Raw genomic sequence first — 27,486 nt, 5'->3', positions numbered from 1 at the left:
TTAGCCCTGCTCCCTAAAAGCAAACAATAAGTAGATCCCATAGTCTGGGAGGACGAGTGTTGTCAGGGCAACCATAGCCGTAGGTGTGTGCAGCACATTTGGACGACCATCTCCCTGACAACCAAATAGCCAATGACAGCCTGCCTTAAATGTCCCTCCCGCACCCGAGTATGGGATCAAGACTTTCAACGTTAAAAATATAAGAAAGTCTCCGCCCTGTAGGTCACGGCCACGGCCACGGCCCCCGGGCTGGCGGGCACGAGCAGAAGGCCAAAATGTCACCAAAGGAACGCACGACACAGTGAGTTTGGTTGTTGTGGTTTAATTGTGTCAAGATCAAGAATCAAAAGGCCTATTATGTGTAGAGACTATGCCAACACAATTATACAATTTAGTGTTATAATTAAACAACAAGATGAAGATGATGATGATGATGATGATGATGAAGAATATAAAGTAATGAAGTATGTGGGATAGAAATAAAGTTAACAGTGCTGTAAATATAACCCTTTTCTAAACTCATATAGTATGCTAATTGTCGCCATTGAATTTGCTCTGTAACAGGGGTCATATACTGTAGTTATATAGCCTACTATAGTTCCAAATCCAAATGTGTCCATATGATTGGATGAAATTGGTATCCTGACCTGAAAATGAATTTTCTGACAGGTATATTTAGCAGTCGTATCAATGTGCAACAGCAGAAGGCATAGGCCTACATACATAGGCCTACAGTGGTGGAAAGTAACTGTATAAAGTACTGTAGGTAGGCCTACAATTTTGAGGTACTTTTATTTTACTTGACTATTTCCAAATTACTACTTTTACTTCTATTCCACTACATCTCAGAGTAAATATTGTACTTTTACTCCACTACAATTATTTGAAAACTTTAGTCACTATTTACTTTGTAGATTTTGATTATTATTACAAGATAGACAGCCTACATGAACCACTCCAGCCATATTTAAACTTTGGCTACTTAATAGCCTATCTATAAGCACACAAAGTGTCGCAATGCAAAAAGATCTCATACATTTTAGACATAACTTGTGAAATGGGACATTCTGCACAATGAGTTATTTTAGGCTACTTTTGGTAATTAAAGTATATTTTGATGCCAATACGTTTGAGTACTTTGTCCAGCACTGTATATCTTCAGCATCATAAAACTGTTGTAGCAGTCAGTCTGTTGCTACAACAGACTGTTTAATAGGCCTTACCCCCCTCCAACAGGCAAGCAGACAAATACTTGTCTAATTGTTCTCAGTAGTCCCAGGGAACAAGCCGAAAGAACATGATGCAGCCCTACACTATTGAGCAAGAAATGTGTTGATCTTTTTATGTTAATTCTATTTTTTAAATAGACCTGCGGCATGTACGTCTTTGAGAGATGTTTGGACAACTTCAGAGACTATCGACTCTGCTGCAGCCACTGCATGGGAGGCTGGACAAACCTACGGGAAGACAGGAAGAACCACAACCTGCAGCACCAGAGGACTCCCTCTTCCTTTGGTGTGTCGCCCAGAGGGCGCCTAAACCCTAAACTTTAACTTCACAAAAACTATACCTAAACCTAAACCTAACCTTAACCCTAACCTAACAAACACTATGCCTAAAACTAACCTCAACCCTAACCCTAACCTCACAAACACTATACCTAAACCTATCCTTAACCTCACAAAAACCTTAATTAAACCTAACCTTAACCCGAACCTCACAAATGCTATGCCAAAACCTAACCTTATCCTCGCAAAAACTATGTCTAAACCGAACCTTAGCCCTAAATCTAATTTCACAGAAACTATGCCTAACCCTAACCTCAAAACCATGTTGACCTGGGCGAAACACTGGGAAAAGACAGGGTGCGGCAGCACCGCACTCCCATCCTCAGACGACAAGGGTGTGAAGTATTTTCACTGGATAAAATCCATTAGGCCAAAGGAGAAGTGTAACATTACCACATCAGACAGAAGAAATACAACAACAGCAAAAACATGCACGGTAAACAACACATGCGAGAGATCAGGGAAGGTGATGAGGATCTGTGTCAATCTAATGCCTGTCCTGGCCTCGGCCGTAGAGCCTCTGGGAGAGGAAGAGGAGGTAGTAGAGGAAGAGGATGTTGATGATGGTCCAGACGAGGAGGAAACCCCACCAGAGACCATGAGCAGCTTGGATGAACGGAGTAGCAGCAGGGTCTCTGAACAAGCTCAGTCCACGGACACTGAAGGGGAAGAGGCTCACACAGGCCTGGATGTGTCAGAAGATTCTGCAGGAGCTATTAAGCTTCTGAATCTGCCACCTGTTTGTCAAACTAAACAAGCCCCTATGCAGTTTGTTGTAGGAGCCTCAGCATCCAAATCCACACTTCTGCCTCCCATACCATTACCCGTGGTTGGGTCCGACCCAGATGCTGTGAATGTTGATCCTTCCAGAATGACATCCAAGCACTGTGCGGAGAGATCACCATTCACCAGTGGCCTAGTGGTGCACGAGATGACTCCCCCCGACAGATCATTCTACTCCAAATGTGTAAGGCTTTATTTTATTATTTCTTTTAAAGATTTGTTTTGGGGCTTTTATTGATAGGACAGTAGACTGACAGGAAATGGGGGGAGAGATGGGAAGTGACACAGCAAAGGTCCTCCAGATCGGGAATCGAACCGGCACCGCCGCCAGGCATCCATGCCTATGTGGCAATGCCTAAGTGGCTGCCAACTTGTTTTTTATGGCATAGGTATGATATTCGGTATATCGTTTTTTTTATTGGCCTAAAATGTTGTCTATATACATTTGTGAAACCACCTGCTGACCACCTGTCAGCATTGAGCAATTTTATTTATAGGGGGTAAAAGTTTGGGCCCATTCACTTACTATACACTAAAGGAAAAAAATACCCCCAAAATATCTGCTTTAAGGAGCATGTGAGGGGTCAAACTAGGGGTTTTTAATTATTCTGAATCCATTGCAAGCATGTGTTTTGCATGAAAAACATTCCTTGGGCTGTGATGACTCATCACTAAACCCCTAGTTAGATTTTTGGGGGTATTTCTTTCCTTTATAGAATAGTGTATAGTATGTAAATGGGCCCCACACCTTTACCCCCATAAAAGAAATTGCTCAATGCTGACAGGCGGTCAGCAGGTGGATTCATGACTGTATGTATACAGACAACATTTTAGGCCAATAAAAAAAAACTATATACCAAATATCATACCTATGCCATAAAAAACAAGTTGGCAGCCGGACTACATTAACACATATAAAACACTATTTGTAGACCTACAAAGGAGAGAAAGGGAAACAAGTCGGCAGTGAATGTCACATCTTTTTTATGGGAAAAATGTGTTTACCACCCCTTGTGGTCTCCTGATAGATGGATTGTCTGGCTTGTTTTGAAAGAATCGTTTGAGATTCTGCATAACAAATGTTTTCTGGTGAAATGCCACTTGGACTGTTGTCCAAACGCTCTCATGGTGTCTGTCTCACTAGAGGTCTCCTGAGTTCCGTCTGCCTGACATCTCTCTGTCCAGCCTGGACGCCAATTCCAAGAGCTAGTCAGGATCAGGATATATGGGGTACTTTCCGGTTCAAATGTAAATTTTGCCTTTTTGCCTTTTAAATAAAACTTTGTCAATCCTTCATACGCATGGAACATAATTCTTTTCCATCATAACTTTAAACAAATGTTTTAACAAGACATATTAATGCCATTGAACTTAATAAAATAATTAATTGTCCTGTCAAATGTAACAGAGAGGATGGGATGCCTGTGCCAGACAATGGACGCAGTGTACCAGCTATTCCAGTAGGAGGCGCCAGAGTGAGAGCTCTTCCTCGGGTCTGTAAAGGTTCCAAACCACCAGTCATCCTCTCTCTGACCAAGAGGAACCTCCTGGACTCAACTCATCATCTATCTGAACATCCATGGTGCAGTAGTTAAGACTTCAGCTTCCAGAACCACATGTACCTAAAGCTTAGATCCAATCCCAGCCACCACTATACTTTTTTTTTTTTTTTTTACTTTGTTTATTTGATTTTCAAGTGAAGCATTTAAGGCAATGAAGTGGTACAATAATAAGAGTAGCAGCTTCTTTTGTACAAACATCAAATATACAACAGTGGTATGAGGATTGAAATCACCACTATACCTTTTACACAGATTTTCTTCATTCATTTCTGGAGCAAAGAACATTAAAAAACTGAAAAATAACTACAATTTATTGTATATCCTACCCGAGATTAGAACCCGGGTAGTCTGGGATCACTTCACCTTTCGAGGTTTGATCCGGACGGGAGAGGAAACCACTTTACGTCATGTTGTAGTACTCAAAGGACTACAATTTGCCAGAACTATCAAACCGGATTCAGTTTTAACCCAAAATAATTCCCCTGCGCTCGAGGACATACTTTTAGGGCCTACCTAATAAACTCCTTGGTGCGGCGTAGTTTTGCTTTTGAAAAATGTGTTTGGGATATGCATCTTTTATTCCAACTCGTAGCGACCGGCAAGACTACACTAGACAACTCAAGCATTGTAATAGGGATTGGGGAAACAAACGGAGGGAGCCAAAACAAAGCAACGCCGCTTCTTCGGCTTGTGGTTTCCGCCTAGACCGGATCAAACCACCCGTTGTTAACTGGTGGGCGAGGTTAGAACCCGGGTATCCCACATCAGAGACACAAAAGTCAACCAACACATTTGTTTCTTGCAGAGGGTTGCCCTGCTTAGGAGGTGCACTTATTGGGCCCCTCATTGATTACAGAATCCTCGCATGGTAGACTATCGTGATGTCCCAAGGAGTGTTAAAGGAGTGCAAATCCCTAGGCTCCTTCAAAATCGGTCCGAAAAGTCACCAACAAACGGCTACTATTTGAAACTTGTAATAAACTAAGCCTATACCTACCTCCCCTTTTCCTTTGTAAATATCCCTTATTTCACTTTACTACCATTGCTTCTTTTTACCTTGTTGTTTTATTTTATATGACTGCTTCTTATTTTCTCCCCTTTTGTTACTGACAATTCCATATGCAGAGTACAGTGTTCTATCCTTCTGCCTTTCAATGTTATATTGAAAATGGGGAGCCTGTGGACCCGGCGGAATGTCTAATTTCTCTTTTGGGTCACAGGTAGCTTATGTACAGTAGGTACTCACTCACTCCCTCAACACAGGTCATACCACTGGACATCCATGGTGCAGTCATTTTGGGGGTGAAGTACTCCTTTAATTAAGACTTCAGTTTCCAGAACCACTTGTGTACCTAAAGCTTAATCCCACCACTACTTCCCAGTGGTGTAAAGTAACCAAGTATTGTACTTTTTTTACAATGTTCAATACATTTACTTCTACTCTAGTCCGGCTGCCAACAGGCCTCCAACAGGCCTTTACTTTTATTGGCCTAAAATGTTGTCTATATATATGACCGCCTGTCAGCATTGAGCAATTTCTTTTATAGGGGGTAAAAGTTTGGGCCCATTCACTTACTATACACTATACTATAGAGGAAAAAAATACCCCCAAAAAATCTGCTATAAGTAGCATGTGAGGGGTCAAACTAGGTGTTTTTAATTATTCTGAATCCATTGCAAGCATTTGTTTTGCATGAAAAACATTCCTTGAGCTAACTTTTGTTATAGTTACTTTGTAACTTGATTATAACATACATTAACAACTTACCAATTTAAACTTTGCGACGCATTGTGAGTTTGTAGATCTGCTATTTTCAAAGAACTGTTAAAAATGATATACACTTGAAATGGAACAGTGCATATTAGTAGCCTATAACTTACAGTAAGTATATTTTGATGCCAATACATTTTTTGAATACAAAACATAATATTTCTAAATTGCAGCATTGTTACTTTTACTTGAGTAAAACAAATTAGTACTTCTTCCACCACTAACTTTTCCACAGAAATAGTTTTTATTCATTTTGAGAGCAAAGAACATTCACAAACTGAAAAACACACTTTATCTGTAAATGACCTATTTTCTATCCATTTTATTTACCATACAGTATTTTCAGTGACACATGCGCACGCACGGACACGCACGCACACACGGACACGCACACACACACACGCACGCACGCACGCACGCACGCACACACGCACACACACACACACACACACACACACACAGTGTATGTTCACAGACGAACACACATATTCAAGTAAGTACAATACATTCCAGCATATACATTACGAGACCATTCAGTATTATATTATAGTATATTCTGTATAATTTAAACTTAATATAAGATCTTTACCCTAAAAAAAAAGAACTCCCATATTTGAAGATAAAAACATTACACTTAGATATCAAGATCCACATTCAAAGATCATCATTTGCACATTGACCCATAAATAAATAATATGACTTATATATATTATATTTTCTGTTCTCAAATGTTTGGTTCAGCATTTGTGGAATGAAACTCTTCAGAGAGTATGGTCATTCATGGCCATCATTAAATGTAACAATATATCCACTCTATTGGAGTGCATCACAGTGCCTTGGAAATACATTCAGCTACATAGTTAAATGTTCTGTTAACAAACAATTAAATATTAAGCTTAAATAAAAACAAATGAAAAATAATACACAGAGTCTGTGTTTTGGGGCAGGGATCAAAATGGATCCTAGGCCAGGGGTCTTCAACATTTTCAGGCCAGGGACCCCTTAGTTGAGAGAGAGATGAAGCAGGGACCCCCCCAACCTCTTCATAGATTCCATAGTTTCATTGTTTGACAGCACAATCATCAGTGTATTTTGGATTCATGTCAATTTGTGTTTTTAGATATTTAACCACTTGAACCGTCAATACTTAATAAACTTGACCTTTCACTCTGTACTTAGTCTAATCTTTTTCCCCTCTACACCAAAGTGCTTTGCCAAAAATAGCCGATCTACAAGCTCACAACGCCTCGCAGCGCGAGGCGTTGTGAGCTTGTAGATCTGCTATTTTTGGCTACAGTTCTCAGAATATGGACACTAGGGTTCAAGTTGTTAATATAAAAAGGATTGGAAGATTTGGAGGACCCCCTGTAGTAACTCTGAGGACCCCCTAGGGGTCCCGGACCCCCTGTTGAAGACCCCTGTCATACAGTACTTTACAGAGGGACTTGTAACAATCAAAACGACAGATGCAGATACGAGAGGTTTTGGTCCAAAATGACATTTCCATCACAAGAAAAAAGTGACCCTTGTGGTTCGTCCCAAGTGGTGTGTTCTAGATTTTTTCGAATGTTATCTATAATTATTCTCAAACCTCCCACGCACACAGCACGCGCACATGCCCTCGTATACAGTATACACGCACGCGCATGGTCACCGATGGCCATGAACCAGTCAAATACGGTAATAATGAAGTGTGGCAGATCTATGGTTTAATGTGTGAATTCTTTCACCAGCGGCCATTAATTATCACCCCAAGAAAGACAATAGCTACCGTCACCCCAGACTCGGCTATCGAAGTCCACATTTTTACTGCCAAACCCCTCCTCCTGTGTATCCGATATGCTTTCTCAGACGGTTTTAATGGCTACGCTTGCCTACGACAAAACATATCTCCAGGTCACACAACATATATTGTGTACCCCCACTACCCCGGCAGAACACACCACTGGTTCTTCCTAATGAATAACGAGGTACTGAAGTCTTGAACTAACTAATACATTCTAATCCCAGCAGAAATCCAGGCCAACAAATTGCCATTTGATGGATTACAAATTGAGTACTGTACGGTACGGAACGATTACGTACAGTAGCCAAAACAGCTCCTATTACAATATTATTATGGCTATTTTGAGTTCATGCAGCATTTACTTTCTCCATTAAAGTGCTTTTTGTGAAACAGTAAAGCTGAGATGTTTTAGGGATCTGATGATTGAGCCCTGAGGAAGCACACCTCTTTACATTGTTTAACCTTCTTGGAGAATAACCATACACTCCTATACAGCATGTTTACTGGAAATATGAATATGATTTCGGAGACTCTCTAGGCTCCTTTAGGGGGATCTAAATTGGCAGTCACATCTGCTCTAAATTGACCCATACAAGTCTGTAACTCTGACAGTGTACAAATGGAACCAAATGAACCCTATCGGGTCCATTTGGTTCCAATTGTACACTGTCAAGAGTTAAGGGGAGACCTTGAAATTTGAAAGTTTGAGAAACACTGACATACAGTCACCAGTTCAGACAGAACAGAACATGTTTTTGCGGGATGCCAAAGAAAACACGGGGTGCACAGCACTGTTTTTTTGTGCATTCTACACAGCAACTTGTAGTGCCCCTTTTAACTTTACCGCTTTGAGTGGAGTTTTTTCATTTCAACGTGGGGCGACAGGCAGCAAGCAAAAGGCTGATTGACAACAATTACAAAGCTTTCTCGTTGGAGTCTAATAAAGGCACCAAACCCATTACTTGAGAAGTGGTAGCTGTCTCACTCAGAGTTGCTTTTCTTCATAGGGAAATAATATTTCCTTTCTGAATCAATTAAATTGTGTTTTTATTCCATTCCATTGTCCGTTTCGTACTGTATCACTCCACAAGACATGAAGACAGGCCTTGATTATTGGGTGACTGCTGGCATCGAGTTCAACCACATAGTTACACATAGATACTGCATTGGCCACTGCTGTTCATTGTGTTTTGAAGCAGAAGCGCTAATCCACACTAAAATGATCATAACTCGTTGAATTCTCAACCCATTTTCAAATTTCAGCCTTGCCCATTACGATCGTCTAAAACAGGTCATCCGTCACTCCCAGTCCCTCCCTGACACACAGGCCATTAGGTCTGGTTTGTAAATTCCAGGCACGTAGCTTTCTGTTATGACACAGGATACTTGGTTAAATTAAAATTGTGGGTTTTCATACCAAAATATATTTTGTTCCTTAAAGTAGATAGTAACAGTAAAGTCTCTCCAGGTACTAACAAGTTACACGCCGTAAGGGCGAGAAGCGACCGTCAGGTCACGCAGCAATTTCCCCCAGCTGTTCAGTTAAACAACTGAGCTGTCTGTGAAAGCCACAGCCAATCAGTGACACAGCACAGCCCCATGTGAATGAGTGTTACACCAAATGTGTTACTTACAACCTTTTTTTGAGCTGCCTCGGACATGAGCGTGGCGGACATCAGCGTGACTGACGTACTGAGCGTGACTCACTCATGGGCATGAGGTGGACGTTTTCATACTAACTGCGACCTGACAGTCGCTACAAATGACCCAAGGCATATTTCTTGCAGTGGAGTTATGGCTTCCCCAGGCGATACGTCAGCGACCTTGACCTACGACCCCAATGGCCAATGCAGATCCTACGTATATTTATGTTCATCCCGACAAAACGGAGCAAGAAGCCTCAAAACAGAGACGATCCATCGGCCTGCGTGCATCCACTAGTCTCACATCACACCTGGCTGTCCTTTGTGTTGCTGCCCACTATGAAGAGAGAGGCAGGGTCCTTGCTACAGCGGTCCCCAGGGTCCTCCTTGCTACAGCTGTCCCCAGAGTCTTTGTTACAGCGGTCCCCAGGGTCCTCCTGGCTACAGCTGTCCCCAGAGTCTTTGTTACAGCGGTCCCCAGGGTCGTTGTTACAGCTGTCCCCAGGGTCTTTGTTACAGCTGTCCCCTGGGCCAGGAGGACATCTGGGCTCATCCACTGTGGTCTCCTGGGTGACGTTACCACCGCTGCTGCTGCAGCTGGGTCCGCTACAGGTGGACGTGTCTTCTTCGGCCTCCTTCTCCTCTGCTTTGGGCAGAACGCTCATGGCCACGCCGGCGTCCGTCTCTCTGTTGGACGTGCTGGCTCTGGGATTGTCCTCCACAGATGTACTGCCCTCTCGGGGTTTGTCCTCTTCCGGCTTGCCGCCGGCGGAATTGGCAGACCGCGGAGCGGCCTTGCCGGATCGAGGCAGCGGCCTGACTGGCGTCCGTGGTTGGGCTGTGGGTGGGGCTGTGGGTGGGGCTGTGGGTGGGACTGTGGGTGGAACTGTGGGTGGAACTGTGGGTAGGGCGATGTGGGCGGGTGGAGCTGGGCGGCGGGGAGGCGTGGTTCCGTTGTTGACGACCACAGCCGCGAGTCGGTCGTCGTCACTCTGCTCCTTTGCAAAGTTGACGAACACCTGAAAGAAGACGCGATATGAAGTTAATTGCAACAATGAAAAGTAATAAACAAACGAATCCCATATATTTACTTTCAGTTGCCCAGGTTTCCCTAAAGAATCAATCAAATGACTGCAGTTGATTCAGAACACTGCTGCCTGAGTCCTTACTAATCCTAAGAAAGTGGATCATATCAATCCAGTTCTTAGATCTTTACACCAGCTCACTGTCTGTCAAATAATAAATACATTTCTGATACTGTGATACTATTGTGCTAATCATGAACCAACCTTTTTGAACCCAGAGTCAAAACTAAACAGCGCAGGGTGCCCACTGACCTACCGGTCCAGGTGTATACCACATAGGCTCAGTGTAGCCTGACAGCGTGTCGCTGGTTCGATTCCAGATCCAGACTACCTTTGCTGCGTGTCACTCCTCGTCTCTCTCCCCATTTCCTGTCAGTCTACTGTCCTATCAATAAAGGCATGAAAGCCCAAAAACATATCTTAAAAAAATATATTTTTCATGCACCCCATATCAGGAAACTCTTTTCCAGAAAACTGCAACAACTCTAGTTAAAGCTAAAAACCTTTCTGTTTGCTGCTGCCTTTTACTGAGATTTTTTAATCTTACTTCTGCACTTAATAAGTAATTTTACTCTTCCGTTTCCATTTTTGTACTCTTCGTTGTATTCACGTCCTGTTTTATAACGTGTTCATTTTACTCTATTTAACGTTTTATGTTAAGCGCCTTTTGAATTTTACCTTGTTGAAATGCTCTTCCATACAAATAAATCTCGCCTGGCCTTGCCCACGGTGCCCCTCACCTGATCCAGGGTGGTCTGAGACACAGAGTAGTCGACGATGCCCAGCTCCTCTGAGTTGTTGGCGAGCACGTCGAAGACGCGCGCCAGGCAGCAGGCGTGCGAGGGCAGCTGGTACTGCAGCACGTTCTGGTGGCGCTCCTTCTGCTCGATGCCGGGGAAGGAGCTTCTGATGTAGCTGTCCACCGGACAGGGTTCCTCGCCCCGCTCCGAGTCGTCCATGCGCAAAATGATGGTGTAGCCGTCACCAAACCTGAGGGAACCAGCCAGCCACGTGGAAAGGATCACCAAGTTAAAGGTGGTTGTAAGTGATATTTCTTGGCATATAAGTGTTAAATATAGCGCTACTGTATATTCTGATAGTAATAATTACTATAGAGCAGGGGTCTTCAACGTTTTCAGGCCAAGGACCCCTTAGTTGAGAGAGAGATGAAGCAGGGACCCCCACAACCTTTTCATAGATTCCATAGTTTCATTGTTTGACAGCACGATCATCAGTGTATTTTGGATTGATGACAATTTGTGTTTTCAGATATTTAACCACTTGAACCGTCAATACTTAATAAACTTGACCTTTCACTCTGTACTTAGTCTGGTCTTTTCCCCCTCTACACCAATCCTCTTTGCTGAAAATAGACGATCTACAAGCTCACAAAGCCTCGCGCTCGCGTTGTGAACTTGTAGATCTGCTATTTTTGGCTAAAGTTCTTTGAATATGGACGCTAGGGTTCAAGTGGTTCATATAAAAAAGGAGAAAAAAAGTTTCTATCAACAAGGACCCCCTGTAGTAACTCTGAGGAACCCCTAAGGATCCTGGACCCCCTGTTGAAGACCCCTGCTATAGAGTGTTTGTTCAGTAACATGGGACTCTCCAGCTCTTTAGTAAACAGAAAACACATTTTCAGGTCAGGATATCAATTTCATGCCTAGTATGCTAGATTTGATGTTTGGGTTTGTGTCGCTTATTTCCAACTTTTGCACTTATTGTAATTGTGAGTCCCCTACAGGAATATAAAGACACAGCGAAGGCAGAGAGTGTGCAGGGTACTCACCTGTTCTTCAGGTGCTGTACGGAACCCAGACACTGGAACCTCCCGTTGACCATGATGGCCATCCTGGTGCACAGAGCCTCACATTCCTCCATGCTGACAACAACACAAACACCCCGACACTGGCAGTGAAACACAAGCTCTGCACTGCGTGTGCTTTGTCAGCACCACTACCTATCAGTACATTCACTGCAGAGAGCGATGTATTTATTAACTAAAATATGTACTTGGTACAAAATGTGTGCACTACAAGAGAGTCAGTCAGTCATACATAGTTACTAAGAGCATAAGACATATATGTACAGTATGATTACGTGCAAGAGAGACTAAACGATAGTGAAATGACACTGAGACTGCAGGAGATGTAGTGAGAGAACACTATAGAGGGTATGCGTGTGACATCATCATCATACCCAGAAGCCTACTGAGTGTCGCCTACTGAGTGGCAACAAACTACTTTCTGGCCTTGACAGCCCATACATCCAAAAAGAAAAGTCCTATCTGATTGCATTGAACGACGTTAAACTATGTTAAACTCAATTTGCCACTCGATTTGCTATTCACTTATATATACATGCGCATACCCTCTTTAACACTGGCAAAGAACACTACAACACTGGAAACTAGAAAGATGCAATCTGGGAAATTGCAAGTGTGGTTGCTGTTTCTGCATTTTCACAATGAAGCCAGTTGATTTCACATAATGACTTGAGTGTGTGCTGCCAAAACTGTGCAACAAGTAGTCCGGCAAACTTTTGGGTTACTCTATAAATAAAGTTGGACAAGTACTGTTGCCTATAAAAGATCAACTAGCTGATACAAGGTTACTGTTGTTTATGAAGGCACAAGCATCGATCAACATGCCTTTTCTCTATCCCTAAATACCTTCAATCACATTCCCATACTGTTTGATATTTTGGAGCCTAGTAATATTCTATGAATATTGAATATTATCCCTTATATATATCACACCTTGTGTTGATATAATTTAGCTGTTACACTAGGATGCATTGATGTATTATCAGAAATGAGACTACAGACGGCTATTCAACAGAACTGTTTGGGAATTTAACCCACTTTGACAATATCTGCATTGTAGGAGGCGGCGTCACCAACCTGTGTGAGGTGAGAACTACAGCCCGGCCCTCCTTGGTGACACTGACGATGCAGTTCCATAGGAAGCGTTTGGCCTTGGGGTCCATGCCTGTTGTGGGCTCATCCTGACAACAACCAAGTCACAACATCACAAAATGTCTGTGTGTGTATTATATGTATGTGTGTAAGTACTGTTTGCAGGACACTGTCTGTGAGAGTGATGTAGTCACCAGGAATATAACAGGAGGAGCTCCTATGAGAGAGATGGCAGTGGACAGTTTTCTCTTGTTGCCTCCGCTGTAGCCTCCAGCCTCTCTGTCAGCATACTGACTCAGTCCCAGCTTCCTCACCCCCCACTCGGACACCTGCCAGGGAAACAACAACACATATAGGTAAATAAAAATACATATCTCTGAACAAACGACTGATTCATATTCATGAATTAACACACATACACACTTGGTCGGGAGTCCCTCAAGGCTGTATACCGGGCCCTCTCCTGTTTTCGCTCAACAGGAAAGTTCTTTTTGAAATAAGCTGTAGTTTTGCAGTGTGTGGCAAGGGCTCCAGATACTTCCACTATTAGTTTGGTCAAAGGCACATCTACTCAACACCATTGGGCGTACATGAAGTTGAAATTGAAAGCACGTCATTTGGATTTTCAAGTATCACCTAAATGACATTCTGAGATACATTTCTCAGACAATAGCCAACCAATAACCGATCTGCTAGCGTTGCCAAATGTTTGACCCCCAGAATAGGGACGCTAGGATTCCTGTGGTTAAAAAGAAATGCTCCGCGTCCGTGACAGAAAAATACGTCCTCATCATCCTGACCTTGGTGACGCTGTCCTCTGGGACCCCTCGGAGGCGTGCATAGAAGTCCAAATGTTCTCTGCCGGTCAGCAGGTCACTGATGGCGTCAAACTGGGGACAGTAGCCCATCAGCTGGTGGACGTGCTCCATCTCTGTCAGAATGCTGAAAACAACACACTCATCAAACTGGGGATCAGCTGACACCATCGCTTTACATTTTACTAATACAATCACTGGTTTAGCAAAGATTGTGTCAGGAATGTGCCATTTATAACTTTGCAAAAAACAAACAAACAAACCCGTAATTCTTGGCTTTGTTCCATATTATAAAACATGTGTTTGACTACATAAAATGTTTTTGACTACTTGGACAATGTACAGTATTAAGCTATATCAAGATGTTTGGGTTCAGATAGTTAGTTTAGTTAACTTTATTGACACAATTGTATAAAACTTTGGATCCAAACAATAATCAAAATTAATGAATAAAAACATAAAAAAATGTATATTACGTTAAAATATGCAACACACTACACAAAATCCCTTGGCTTATACAACAGGAGCTTTCTTTTGCTCCAGATACAGTAACATGATGAGAATTCACCATGATTTTGTACTTTTATAAACGTTTGCATCATTATTCTCAAAGTGAAAGGTCATCTCTATCGTTGTGTACAGGTACATTAGAATAAAAACATTTGGCTTGGCTTCTCAGATATTGTAGCAGCACTGATAATAGTAGTAAAGACAAACAGTAAAATAATAATCAACAAACAAAAATAACAGCAGTTGTCAGTAGAGGGGAGTGTGACTCCACAAATAACTGTTGGCACACCTACACAAAAGTGAGCAATGTGACTCCACATGTAAGTTGTTAGTTTACTTTTGACACACTTCCATTGTATTTATACAGTATATACAGTATACCTGTGGTGGTTGAGGAAGGCGTTTCCGTAGGTGACAGAAGTGTCTCCGGTCAGCATGCGAAACGTTGTCGTCTTCCCTGCTCCGTTCACCCCCAGCAGACCAAAACACTGTGCGCACACACACACACGCACACGCACGCGCACGCGCACACACACACACACACACACACGCGCGCACGCGCACACGCACGCACGCACACGCGCACACACGCACACGCACACACGCACACACGCACACACAGTGAATTGTGTCCACAAATGGGTGAAAATGAATAACTAATGTTTACTGTATTTTTATTTTTTCTTCTCACCTCACCGCGAGGAATCCCCAGACACAGACGATCTACTGCTGGCTTCCTGCCAGCTTTATAGACCTGTCAACACAGATGACACAAATGCTCACATACTGTCACACACACAAACAAACAACCCAACAAAACAACTAGTTGCCATATGCCTAGGGAGTAGGTGTCTTTTCAAGACGAGTGCTGGAGATGTATCGGTTCACTGCGTTCACTCAAGACAGTGACAGAACCCTCGCTAAAAACCCCAGGACAAAAATCCACTCGTCCTAGACAATTTGCCCTCCTGGCCCCCAAACTGTGGAATAAACTCCCTGTCGCACTTAGAACTACAGACTCACTCCCTAGCTTCCGCCGTGGACTGAAGACTCACCTCTTCAGACTCCACCTAAACCCATAGCACTACTGCAACACTCCCCTTTCCCTCAATGACCATACATGAAGCTAGATAGCATTATTAGGTTTTAGAAAGGTTTTTTTTGCTGATTAGGTGCGTGGTCTATCAATGTTATTGTTTTTCTAGATTGATATTCCTATGCCTTATTATTGTTGTTCATGTACGGACATATTATCTTGCTTATTATATTGATGTATTACCTGCTTATAGAGGGTATGCGCATGCATAAAGTGAATGGAAAATCGAGTGGCAAATTGAGTGGCAAAGTGAGTTGCAAAGTGAGTTTAATGTAGTTTAATGCAATCAGATAGGACTTTTCTGTTTGGATGTATGGGCTGTCAAGGCCAGAAATTAGTTTTTTGCCACTCAGTCAGTAGGCGTTCCTTCATAACTTCCTGGTATGATGATGATGTCACGTGCATACCCTCTATTGTAAGTCGCTTTGGATTAAAAGCGTCTGCTAAATGCCTAAATTGTAAATGGTATTGGGGGCTGTGTGTGTGAGTGACAGTCACCTTGCTGAGGTCCATAACGGTCAGGATGTCACCGTTTGCTCGCCCTCCGGTCACCCTGTCTCTCTCTCTGGCAATGTCCTCATCCTCTGGACCCAGAGGAGGCAGCCCTGCCTCTGTCCAACATGGCCTACACACGCACGCACACGCACACACACACACACACACACACACACACACACACACACACACACACACACACACACACACACACACACACACACACACACACACGACATTACACAGGGAAAACAAAGCATAAATACAAAAGCAGAGGTGTGTATGTTCAGAACCATTCAAGGTGCTGTGCTGTTCAGAATCATTCAAAGTGTTGAGTTGTTCAGAACCATAGAACCTACTTGCAGCGGATGAAGAAGCCATACTGCAGCAGTACAGTGAAGATGAAGAAGATCAGGCCCTCAGCAGCCATGCAGAACAGGTTCTTCCCTACAAAGTCCCACTGCAGAGGGTCCAGGCTGGGCCTGGAGCCTGGCGGCAACACACAGCAACACTCACTGTTATTCACCTGCTGTGAATCATACTGTACATGTTGAAATGTAACCAAAATAGTGCTGCCATATGCATTGTGGGTAGATCTGTTGTTTTCACAAAGTTGTGAAATATCTTGCCTATAATGACATGCCCAAAATATAGTCTCCAGGATGAAAGTGGTTATCCAAATGAACTTTAGTATGGTGTTCATATTCTGGGCTAGAAAAATAGCAGATCTACAACCTCAAAAAGGGACCTCCAGGGATAGTACAGAGAGTAGAGTTAGGGCCCAGAGATAATATAGAGCCATGGGGTTTCAAAACAGTGATCACAGATCCCTCCAGTGTGTAGACAATTTCTCTATCTCAGATTTAGTGGAGTTTATAGACATCATTAGTCGTGGTTTGAATATTAATACAGTGTATTGAGTCAGAATGCTGACAGAGTGTCATGTACAACCTCATTGCAATAGTTTCATAATCACTTCATGGCTCAACTAAATATTAGTATTAGATTAGTACTAGTGGTATTAATAACTCACCCAGCCTCTGGAAGGCGTCAGCCATGGCCTGGTTCTTGGCCATGTCGATGAGGCCTCGGCCCAGACAGAAATGGGGGAAGATGAGGAAGACTTTCTTCAGGATCCTGTTCACCTCGTTCAGGTACTAGAGAGGAGGAAGAATCCAACACATGCTGTAGTTTTTAACAACACATCACATGGGCGACCAGGCATTCTGCTCCACTGCCCCACGCCTGCAGAATGCCTACCCTGACGGGGTTCGAACCATAGAGTAATAATAAGTATAGAGAGGGCACCAGATATCCCCGCCCGTCCACTTGCATTGAGTTGCTCACCCAGCGCATGAAGCGTACTTCCGCGTTTGGAAACGCCTCTGAAATGTGACGTAGCGGGGCTTAAGTGACGTGTTTTGCGTCATAGAGTTTGTTCATGGACGCGCTGGGGCTCCAATTCATGAACGAGCACTTCCGCTATGAACGCGCAGTCAATACAAAAAGCCTAGATGCGCGTTCATGTGTTAGAAGCCCAAACTGCAGTACCTCAAACGGCCACCATGTCCATGGCGCTTCAGCCCTCCCCCTTGGTTCTGGGGGCTTGGTTCGAACCCCGGTTGGGTCATACCAAAGACTCTGAAAAATGCCTTCTGTTTGGCACTCAGCGTCATGGTTTGGATTGGGAGTAAGTCCCTGCGGTATACTAGTGTCATGTCCAGGGGGTCCCCAGATGATTAGCTTAATGTCATTTTTTTCTCACTCAATGGTAAACAAACCAACACACAGTATAAGTGGTATCTGCACATTTCTAAAGTGACAATTTAAGGACTTTCAAGACCGTTTTAATACCAAACTGTCCAAACTGTCAACTATTAAGTGAGCAAGCGGCGAACATTGTGAAAATAGCCGATCTACATGCTCACAACGCCTTGCGTTGTGAGCATGTAGATCGGCTATTTTCACAATACTCATCTGTGGAACCCGAGTCACATTAAATGTAATACCTTCAATTCCAAGTGATTGTCAGGGTGGGGTCCCCAGTTCATATATGTTTATTTTGGGGGTCACGGCCTAAAAAAGGTTTGAGAACCCCTGTTGTACATCAAGGAAGATGATCTAAAAACAAGGAAGTTAGCTTGCGTACCTCGTCCACAAACAGCTCCAGGACGAAGGTGGCGATGCTGCCGTTGATGCCGATGAAGAGGTTGATGGAGGTCAGGAACACGTAGGCTGTGCTGGGAACGCTGAACAAGAAGGATGCTGGGTACATGAGAGGAGTGATGGACCACCTGGAAGGAACACATCATTATAACACTGTCAATCAACTCACCGCTTCTCTTCTCCACTGTCCCTAGAAGACCTGAGGCCCATTCTACAAATGCCTTCTAAATCAGTGGTTCAAACTTTTTCGTAATTCAAAATAATTCAACACTTTCAAGATGAAATAAAAAATAGCAGATCATGTAATAATAGCATTTATTTTTTAATAGCCAACAGAACAATCTAAAACAAAACAGATGCTTTCCCGGTTTTAATGGGTTAAGCATGTTAGAGATCCAATATGAAGTACCAACTCGGTATAGTCACATATTTTACACACACAGAGTACACATATAACACATATGATTTAAGTTTCCCCAAATGCTGAAGGTTATATTGAAAACCATGTTGTTTATAAGAATAGCTTGTAGCTATGTCATCTTAAAAATAACTGTTAAATACAGTACCATTTATTTTATGTGTATTCATTTAGAACTGTGATCAGGCCGCGAGGTCAAAGAGGAGCGGTAATAAAATGTATAATGGGTTTATAACACCCTCCGGCCAATCAGAAACAAGCATTTTGAGTGGCCAATAATAATAATAATAATAAAACTTTATTTGTATAGCACCTTTCATGACATGAAATGCAGCTCAAAGTGCTTTACAGAGCATAAAATGAAGCACACGTGCTTAACAGAGAAAAAGTAAAATAGAAATAAAAAATACATAAAAAAGAGATAAGTAAAATGATTACAATAAAGCAAGAAAAAATAAAAGCATAGAACATTGAAGAACAATTTCAGAGCCGTGCGGACGTCAATAGCAGCATAGGGATTAAAAAATTTAGCTAAAAGCAAGAGTAAAGAAATAGGTCTTGAGCTGTGCTTTAAAGCTATCCACCGAGGCTGCCTGTCTTAGGTGTAGTGGTAGTTTATTCCAAGCTGTCGGTCCATAGAAGCAGAAAGCTGCTTCACCATATTTTTTACATGTCATTGTTGGCACCTCAAGTAGGTCTGCACTAGAGGACCTGAGTGGGCGGGTTGGAACATATCTATGCAGGCAGTTATAGAGGTACGAAGGTGCCAGACCATTTAGAGCTTTATAAACAAGTAAAAGAATTTTAAAATCAATCCTAAAAACAACCGGGAGCCAGTGTAGCGACGCTAAAACTGGAGTAATATGTTCTCTTATCTTAGTTTTTGTTAAAACTCTGGCTGCTGCATTTTGAACAAGTTGTAATCTGTCAGTTGTTTTCTTTGGCAGACCAGAGAGAAGTGCGTTGCAGTAATCAAGCCGAGAGAAAACAAAAGCGTGGATCAGCGTTTTTGCATCGTTCAGCGACAGATAGGCTCTAATTCGCGCAATATTTCTAAGGTGAAAGAAGGCAATCTTCGTGACATGATTAATGTGTGTATTAAAATTTAATTCAGCATCAATGATCACCCCCAGGTTCTTAACAGAGGTGTTATTTTCTTTAGCCAGGTTACCAAGTCTATTTATTATTGATTCTCTCTGGGCAGTAGAACCTATTATGAGAACTTCTGTCTTGTCCTCATTTAGCTTGAGAAAGTTCTCACTCATCCAGCATTTTATGCTGGACACGCACGTCAGCAATGGGTCTAGAGCACAGGGGTCGTCCGTAGCCACCGAAAGGTACAACTGGGTGTCATCAGCATAGAAATGGAAATTCACACCGTGAGCGGAAATAAGTTCTCCCAGCGGCAGTATATAGAGGGAGAATAATAAAGGACCAAGAATCGAGCCCTGTGGAATACCAGAGCAGATGTTGTGTTTGTTTGACTCGAAGTCAGCTAGATTAACAGAGTAGCTTCTGCCTGTCAGATAAGAGCAAAACCAGGACAGAGCTGTACCTGACAGTCCTACCCAGTGTTCGAGACGTTGTATTAGAATTGTATGGTCAATTGTGTCATACTGGTATACTGTAAGTGTCTTCAAATGTACACTACTCTAATGTGAGTTCTGCATATTTTCTTCACATTGTGTTAGTTGCCGTCTCACGAGCCAGACTGTTTGCCTCCCTCAATATTATATATTTAAAAATATATTTTCGTGAACAGAAATGACTGAAGATGATAGCATCTGTTCTTGCATTCGGAGATGGTGGAATAGTTGTCTGGCTACACAAGACTAGAGTCCATTCAGCAGCTCTCCTTACCCGTACAGAAGCAGCAGCAGAACCAGGGCAGGCAGGTTTTTCTCAGAGACGTAGGACTGCTGCTGGAACGCTATGAAGATCAACACCACCATGGTGGCTGGAACTGTGTAGTTCAACTGGAACACAAACAAACAACCATGACACTGATAAAACCAATATCATTGTGGATTGTTCCTCCCTAAATGTATATTTGTAAAACAGCCACTACTCGACAAGAGCTGGACGACAAAAATGGTGTGACCCCGGGTTCAATTTCCAGTCAAAAGCCTGTCAATCAAGGCATTTACGTACCATGTCCCAGGTGAAGTTGGCCAGCCAGTAGAGGATGGGTTTGACCCCGCTGACAAACTGCAGGTGTTTGGCTTTGCTGACGCGCTCCTCGATCAGGAAGAGGACGAAGCTGGCCGGGACGAAGGACATGGCGAAGATCACACAGATGGACACCAACACGTCCACTGACGTGGTCATCCTGAGACGGACAGAGACAGAGAGACGTAAGACACTGGACAACGTTTTTTGGGGGTTGAATCTGCTACAACTTTTAGAGTGACATGATTCAGACTACCAGTCTAGCAAATAAGCGCAGACATGCACGCCTACGCACACTTCACTTACATGGCGATCTCAGTGAGCTGCTCCTTGGTGAGGTTGAGGGGGTGGTTGTACGCTGTGATACCGTGGGCCCTCCTGTGGGGCCCCGGAGGCAGGCTGGCCCTCAGGAGCCCGTTGTTCATCACGTTAACGAATGACACCATGGCGTGCCAGCCTTTGTTGTTGTACCACACCTGAGGACAGCGGAGACAACCACAGACTGAAGACAACACATGTCACACATACAAAATAAAGTATATCGTTGCTGTCAGGTGTAAAACGGAACCTGTACATCTATGGATCTAATGTAGTTATTATTTAAATACCGAATGGTCAAATAAAATACAGACTTAATCACTTTTACTTTCAAAAATAAACAAATAAAAACTAAAACAAAATTAATTAGATTAGATCTTGCATTTTAACAAAAATAAATGTTTAATTATGGAGAAATTGGAGATGAAAGCTTTCTGCCTGACAGCGACAATATGCTGTACTTATACACACACATTGCAATTTGCAGAATGTGCATGCGTAATTAATTATGACTTATACCTTCACATTATTCTGACTGTTTAATCCCCCTAGAAACTCTGGGAGGCGATGCAGCAGGTGATCCAGTGAGCTGTTCTGTAAAAGGAACCAAAGCAACAGTCAGAATGCGCTCACACACACACTTAGACACTGATGCAGACAGCATCTACAGTCTCCTATACTGTACGTACCTCTGTGACTGAGTATCGGCTTCTGATCGAGGTGACAGAGTCCTGGATGAGATGCACCTGGGCTACGGTCTGTGTGGCGCTTCCCCCTAGGGAGAAACCGCCGTATCTGCAACACAGCAGTTGAATAAAGGAGTGGTTCACACACAGTGGTGTGTTCTACCGTGTTACGCTGTATACAGTACTTAGACAATGTGCAGAATGTTTTTAAGAAAGCCCTCTACAAACCACCTCTACTGTACATGTCATTTCCATCTATTGCACGCACACGCACATGCACATGCACATGCACATGCACACGCACATGCACTTACTTACCGGAATTCATTCACCCATTTCTTGGTCTTCAGACTGTTAAAGTTAGAGATGAGATGAGAGTGTGAGTCACTGATGGAATGTTTTAAAAGGAACACAGGATTTATTATAACTGCCTTTGTGTTGACAAATCTTTTTTTATTGTTTTTTATTTTTTTATTTCTCAGAATGTAGTCATTATGTAAATTCCCAGTCCTCCCCCCACTTACAGTATGTGTAGTCCTAGTCCTAGTGCTTTGAATCCATATGTCAAAAAAGTTATGTAACAGGTACTAAATTAACAGTGGTTTGCTCATGGGCATTACAGACTGCTCTTGTGTTGTATTGACTTTCACGAATTAAGCACCTTTTCTTGAGGATCTGAGGGTAGGTTTTAACCAGATAGTCAGAGATGTTCTGACCAGTCATATTCTGCAGAATGTCTCCCGTTATCCTCTTAATCTGAAAACAAACAAACAAACAAAAACCTGCAGATTACATACACATCTGTTATACGTGTTTTAGCAAGTTTAAATGTAGAAGAATCCACCCAATATAACAGATAGCCAATATAATCACCAATTAGAAATCCCTCTCTTTTCTTTTTGTGAGCTTCTTGATTTCGGGTTTAACAACATTGAAGTAAGAATTCCTTCTTCAGCTAGTTTCATATTTCTATACCCTGTCTAATTGGTTCCTAACTATGAATCATTTAGCTGGAACCTCCTCAATGACCACTGATAGCCACTGTCCTAGAGTACACGTTTAGTTAAAAAAAAACTCTTTATGGGGCGCCTGGTGGCCTAGTAGCCAGGTGGCCAGGCGCATACCATATAGGCATTGCCATTTCGGCATCAATGCCTGTCGGCGTCGCCGGTTCGATTCCCGATCCGAGCGACCTTTGCCGCATGTCACTCCCTGTCTCTCCCCCATTTCCTGTCAGTCTACTGTCCTATCCAATAAAGGCAAAAAGCCCAAAAAATATATAAAAAAAAAAAAAAGGAAAAAAAGAATCTCTTATAATACTGACCTGTGGAGGTGGCAGTCCTCCGGCCCCCAGGGGGCAGTCAGGCAGCATCCTGCGCACCTCCTCCGTGCTACACAGGCAGTCTGGAGAGGGCTGCTCCTTGCTCCAGTTGCCTCTGCTGAACATCTGCCAGGTGGTGTAGGGCACCTGGGGACGCATGAACATGCTGCCCTGCACCGCCTCGCACTGCCGACCCCTAAAGGAAAACATGATATCGTTGCAGTCGGGCAGAAACCTCGCGATTTTAAGAGAACTGATCTCTGACATTCCTTTGTGTGGATTTGTTTCCAATGCCGACTACTTTCCTACTGTAATTGGATTTTCCCTTGCGGACTATCTTCCCATGTGTGGACCTACCGAATTGTTTTCGTTGGTGTTTTGGTGGACTACAGTAGGTCAATATCACATACGACTATACCGTCTATGCCGTTAGTGCTGTACCTCATGCTGTCTGCACCGGCTGCTGTCTTTTTAACTTGCACCTCATGTCTAACCTCATGTACATACCCGCTACTTTGCATGCTATAAATGTTATATTTTTTACCTGTTTCTTTCCTACAGTAGGTTCTCCTTGCTCTCTCTCTGTCTGCCTCTTTGTCATTCTTGGTTAAAAGGTGTGGTTCTTACGTGCTGTTGTCTTCCTCCATGCAGCGAGTTCCAAAGCCAGGCCTGTCCAGCAGTGCTTCCAGCAGGCTCTCTATAGCAGGGTTCCCTGGGGCGTCATTACTACAACATAAAACCACATGTTTGTAGTCATTCATTAAAACCCTATGTTATACATCATCATATGGCATTTTTTTTGGCAAGGCGTCTACCTGAAGAAGGTGTACTGGTCGCCGTACATCCATGGCTGAAGCTTCAGGGCGGGGTACTTCCCAAATGGGGGAACAATGAGGCTGAAGAGCAGAGCCACCAACACGAAGACAGCAGGTAGAACAATCTGTAGGAACAGCAACGTGGAGTCACAGCTCACTGATACAGGACAACATGGAGTCACAGCTCATTCTGATACAGGACAACATGGAGTCACAGCTCATTCTGATACAGGACAACGTAGATCAAAGGATGGAGTGAATCAGAGAGCAACATCTGAGTAATTATTAGGCATTCTTGGCCACATCAGACGGCACTTAAAATCTTCGTTTTGCAGAAGATAGCCTGAAAAAACTACCATGACAGTTTTGCAACAGTTAAAGACAGCCCGTCGGAACTAAAGGTCTTCACGGGACAGTTTGACAGGAGCCAAGTCGTTTTCCTTAAGCATCATTTACTGTACTGTACATCCAGTCATTTAGCTGATGGTCTTGTCTTTTATATTTTCTTGCATACATTTGACACATAAGAGTGGACAGGTATTTTTGGAGAAAGACATTGTGGGGTAAAACACAATGTTGTTAGCGTTTCCTACCTGAGCAAAAAAGCCCCTGCGACTGCGTCGAGCATACAGCCAGCGCTTGATGAAGAGAGCTCGTAACTGCTGCCAGGTCAGCCACCAGCCAGTCAGGGGGACTCCTCCATGTCCATCCCCGCTCAGCGGGTCTGTCTCCTGGGGCTCTGGATTAGGAAATACCCAGGTCACATAGCAAAGGAGATAGGCCCAGATCGGAGGAGACGTGGGACATTGGTTAGAATAGATATTTCAAAATGATGATGATGATGATTATATATTTTTTTGGTACTCATGTGACACTAAAGGTACCTTTCTTGTGAAGCCTTTTCCTTCCTGGCAGCAGTGCAAAAAGAACATTTAAGAAATGGAAACATACCTGTACTGTATGGAGCAGTACCATTCAGTGGTAAGTGTGTGTGCGTGCGTGCGTGCGTGTGTGTGTGTGCGTGCATGCGTACCAGGCTCTGGTTCTTCGGCCACCTCTCTAGGAGCTCTCTGCCCAGCTGGAGGCTGCTGTTCCTGGGCTGTGCTGGCGTGTTCTGGGCTCTGCGCCGGTTCTGCATCCACTCCCGTCTCCTCTGCCACGCGCAGAAAGATCTGCACGCAAACATTTGACGTTTCAAATGTATAAGATATTCCTTGAGGATTGGATGAATCAATTACATTGAAAGGTACACTCCATAACTTTCATGTCCCACGCTGGTTTCAAACCAGCGTGGGACACGCCCACACAACTGCTGACATTAGAAATTAAAGTGGTGACTGTCAGTCGGTCAGTTCATGACCCCTTGACCCCTGCTATGTGGCGGTCAGGGCAGCGCCCTGCTGTGCCAACCATCAGTCTCTATCTGCTGCTAATCTGATGGTCAACATAATCCCATTACAGCACACAGACCATCCACAAATACACACATCTCCTGCTAATCTGAGGCTGAGCTGGATGAGACAGCACACACACAGTACCGCAAAAACACACACACACACACACACACACACACACACACACACACACACACACACACACACACACACACACACACACACACACACACACACACACACACACACACACACACACACACACACACGGACACACAATAAATGAACTGGCAACAGCATGCACACACACGCATACACACAAATGCATTAACACGTGTTAAGGTTCCATGTGATGATGCTTATAATAGAAGCAAAACCCCTGCATGCTCAGACAGATTTTGCAGACCCCAGCAGCCCTCATAGCATAGAGTGGAGCCTATAAGCACATAGCTACTTTTTGTTGTGGTGTGTTCTGCTCCCTTATTAACCTTTAATAAAGTGGTTAAAGTGCGGCAGATAAAAACAACCTGCTTATTTCGGGAGGCCATGGCTGGTGGTGGCCCCACAAGAGGGTCTGTAAACAAGAAGGGCACAGGTTTGACCCTTCCAGCCGAGACGTCTGTGAGAGAACAGCTTGTGATTCTCAGACGTGGGGGTGTGACACAGAGGTCACAGGTTTGATCCACACAGCACAATGGGGCACACACACACACACACACACACACACACACACACACACACACACACACACACACACACACACACACACACACACACACACACACACACACACACACACACACACACACTATCCTATATTCAAATTGTCTAGGGTGGGTCGACTGTGGACCACAAGACCGTGGCCACAAACGTAACATAAATATCTGCTTCGATCCGCACCAAACTTGGCACAAACACTGTTCAGGGGGTCTGCCATCAGAATAGTCACACCAGGGGCCACGTCAGGGTCCCCCGACAGGCACGACATTGCTCCAATTCTCACCAGTGTTGATTTTGACTTAGTTTTAATCATAGTCTTAATAAAAATTTCAAAAGGTTTTTGTTAGTCTTAGGGCGGCTTGCACCAAGAGGGATTAAATAAATCTCAGTTTAGTGTTAATCAAGGGTTTGTTGATCTAGGTTTTATTTTAAATCGAGGTGCGTTGCACCACTTAAATTTAAGCATTGCTTAATAAATCTGTGATTAAACCCTTAACCTGTGATTAAAACCATAAACTGTGATTAATTCATGGATTAAATGTCCTCCATCTTGGATTTCTGATGTAAACAAACTGGAATATGCTATTCTCTTCAGCCTAATATCATTAGCGTTACTCTTTTATTCACTTCTGGGGAGAATGTGGGCAGGCCAATGTTAAGAAGAGCGCATGCAGCCAAAACAAAACAAAAACAAAAAAATATATATAACGCTCCGTCATACGACGGTGACGCTATAGTGCGGTGCGGTGCGGCGATGCGCGGCTATCTATGGAAGCAAGAAAAGACACCAGTTTTGATCACATTCACATTTGAGTCAATTATGAAGCTTTTTTGAAAATTCAAACGTCTCCATGTTGCTTGGGAAGTCCACAAGCTTCCATGATAAATGTCTGTATTATGTCCCTGTAAATATTTAAATGTTCGCTGACGCTAATTTAAAATAGCCGACGTACAGTACTACAAGGATGTATTGAAGACAACAATATGATGAGATGTTTGTTTTCAGCTGTGAAACGTTGTCCGCAGTTTACAGTTGCAAGCCTGCAGGGCTTGTTGTGAGGCTTCCCTCACAGGAGGGGGACCCCCATTCATGTCAATGGCATGTTTGCATTTAAACCACCTCGTCTGCAGTAAGTTTAAAATTAATCCCTTATTGATGTTTAAATCAAAGTTTAAAGTAGTGGTGCAACAGGATTAACAGTAATCCAGGTTTACAGTGAAAATTCAAACCAAGATTAAAAGGATGGTTTAAAACTAAACCTGATTAATGAAAACTAGGTTTAAGGTTTGGTGCAAGCTGATTAAAAGATAAACCTTGATTTAAACCAGTTTAAGGCTTAAACCGTGTTGGTGCAAGCCGCCCTTAGTGTTTAGTCTAGTTTTAGTCGAATTAATCTACAGTTGGTTTTTCTCAATTAAAATATACATATTTTTGGCAGGCCTTGATG

General features: G+C 43.2%; 1 protein-coding gene across 1 annotated transcript in view; it reads right to left on the bottom strand.

Annotated features, from left to right (window-relative positions):
* Window positions 1-9,418: 9,418 nt before the first annotated feature.
* Window positions 9,419-27,486, bottom strand: part of abca7 (ATP-binding cassette, sub-family A (ABC1), member 7) — a gene marked incomplete at its 3' end in the record, with an annotated part of 57,063 nt that continues 38,995 nt past the window's right edge. The window contains exons 26-50 of the mRNA XM_080729605.1: window positions 24,958-25,096; window positions 24,809-24,832; window positions 24,518-24,663; window positions 23,925-24,049; window positions 23,737-23,835; window positions 23,113-23,305; window positions 22,450-22,544; window positions 22,107-22,139; window positions 21,792-21,897; window positions 21,622-21,696; window positions 21,091-21,260; window positions 20,767-20,944; window positions 20,476-20,591; window positions 18,181-18,325; window positions 17,065-17,188; window positions 16,391-16,520; window positions 16,035-16,161; window positions 15,132-15,194; window positions 14,822-14,928; window positions 13,916-14,057; window positions 13,310-13,444; window positions 13,101-13,204; window positions 11,988-12,080; window positions 10,939-11,188; window positions 9,419-10,132 (exon numbers count right to left, since the gene is read on the bottom strand). Of these exons, the coding sequence (XP_080585731.1) occupies window positions 9,419-10,132; window positions 10,939-11,188; window positions 11,988-12,080; window positions 13,101-13,204; window positions 13,310-13,444; window positions 13,916-14,057; window positions 14,822-14,928; window positions 15,132-15,194; window positions 16,035-16,161; window positions 16,391-16,520; window positions 17,065-17,188; window positions 18,181-18,325; window positions 20,476-20,591; window positions 20,767-20,944; window positions 21,091-21,260; window positions 21,622-21,696; window positions 21,792-21,897; window positions 22,107-22,139; window positions 22,450-22,544; window positions 23,113-23,305; window positions 23,737-23,835; window positions 23,925-24,049; window positions 24,518-24,663; window positions 24,809-24,832; window positions 24,958-25,096 (3,633 nt within the window). The remainder of the gene's footprint in view (window positions 10,133-10,938; window positions 11,189-11,987; window positions 12,081-13,100; window positions 13,205-13,309; window positions 13,445-13,915; window positions 14,058-14,821; window positions 14,929-15,131; window positions 15,195-16,034; window positions 16,162-16,390; window positions 16,521-17,064; window positions 17,189-18,180; window positions 18,326-20,475; window positions 20,592-20,766; window positions 20,945-21,090; window positions 21,261-21,621; window positions 21,697-21,791; window positions 21,898-22,106; window positions 22,140-22,449; window positions 22,545-23,112; window positions 23,306-23,736; window positions 23,836-23,924; window positions 24,050-24,517; window positions 24,664-24,808; window positions 24,833-24,957; window positions 25,097-27,486) is intronic.

The sequence above is a fragment of the Nannobrachium achirus genome, assembly GCF_963921795.1.
Source record: "Nannobrachium achirus genome assembly, chromosome: 1".
NCBI lineage: Eukaryota > Metazoa > Chordata > Actinopteri > Myctophiformes > Myctophidae > Nannobrachium > Nannobrachium achirus.
This window is presented reverse-complemented; position numbering and strand designations above follow the sequence as displayed.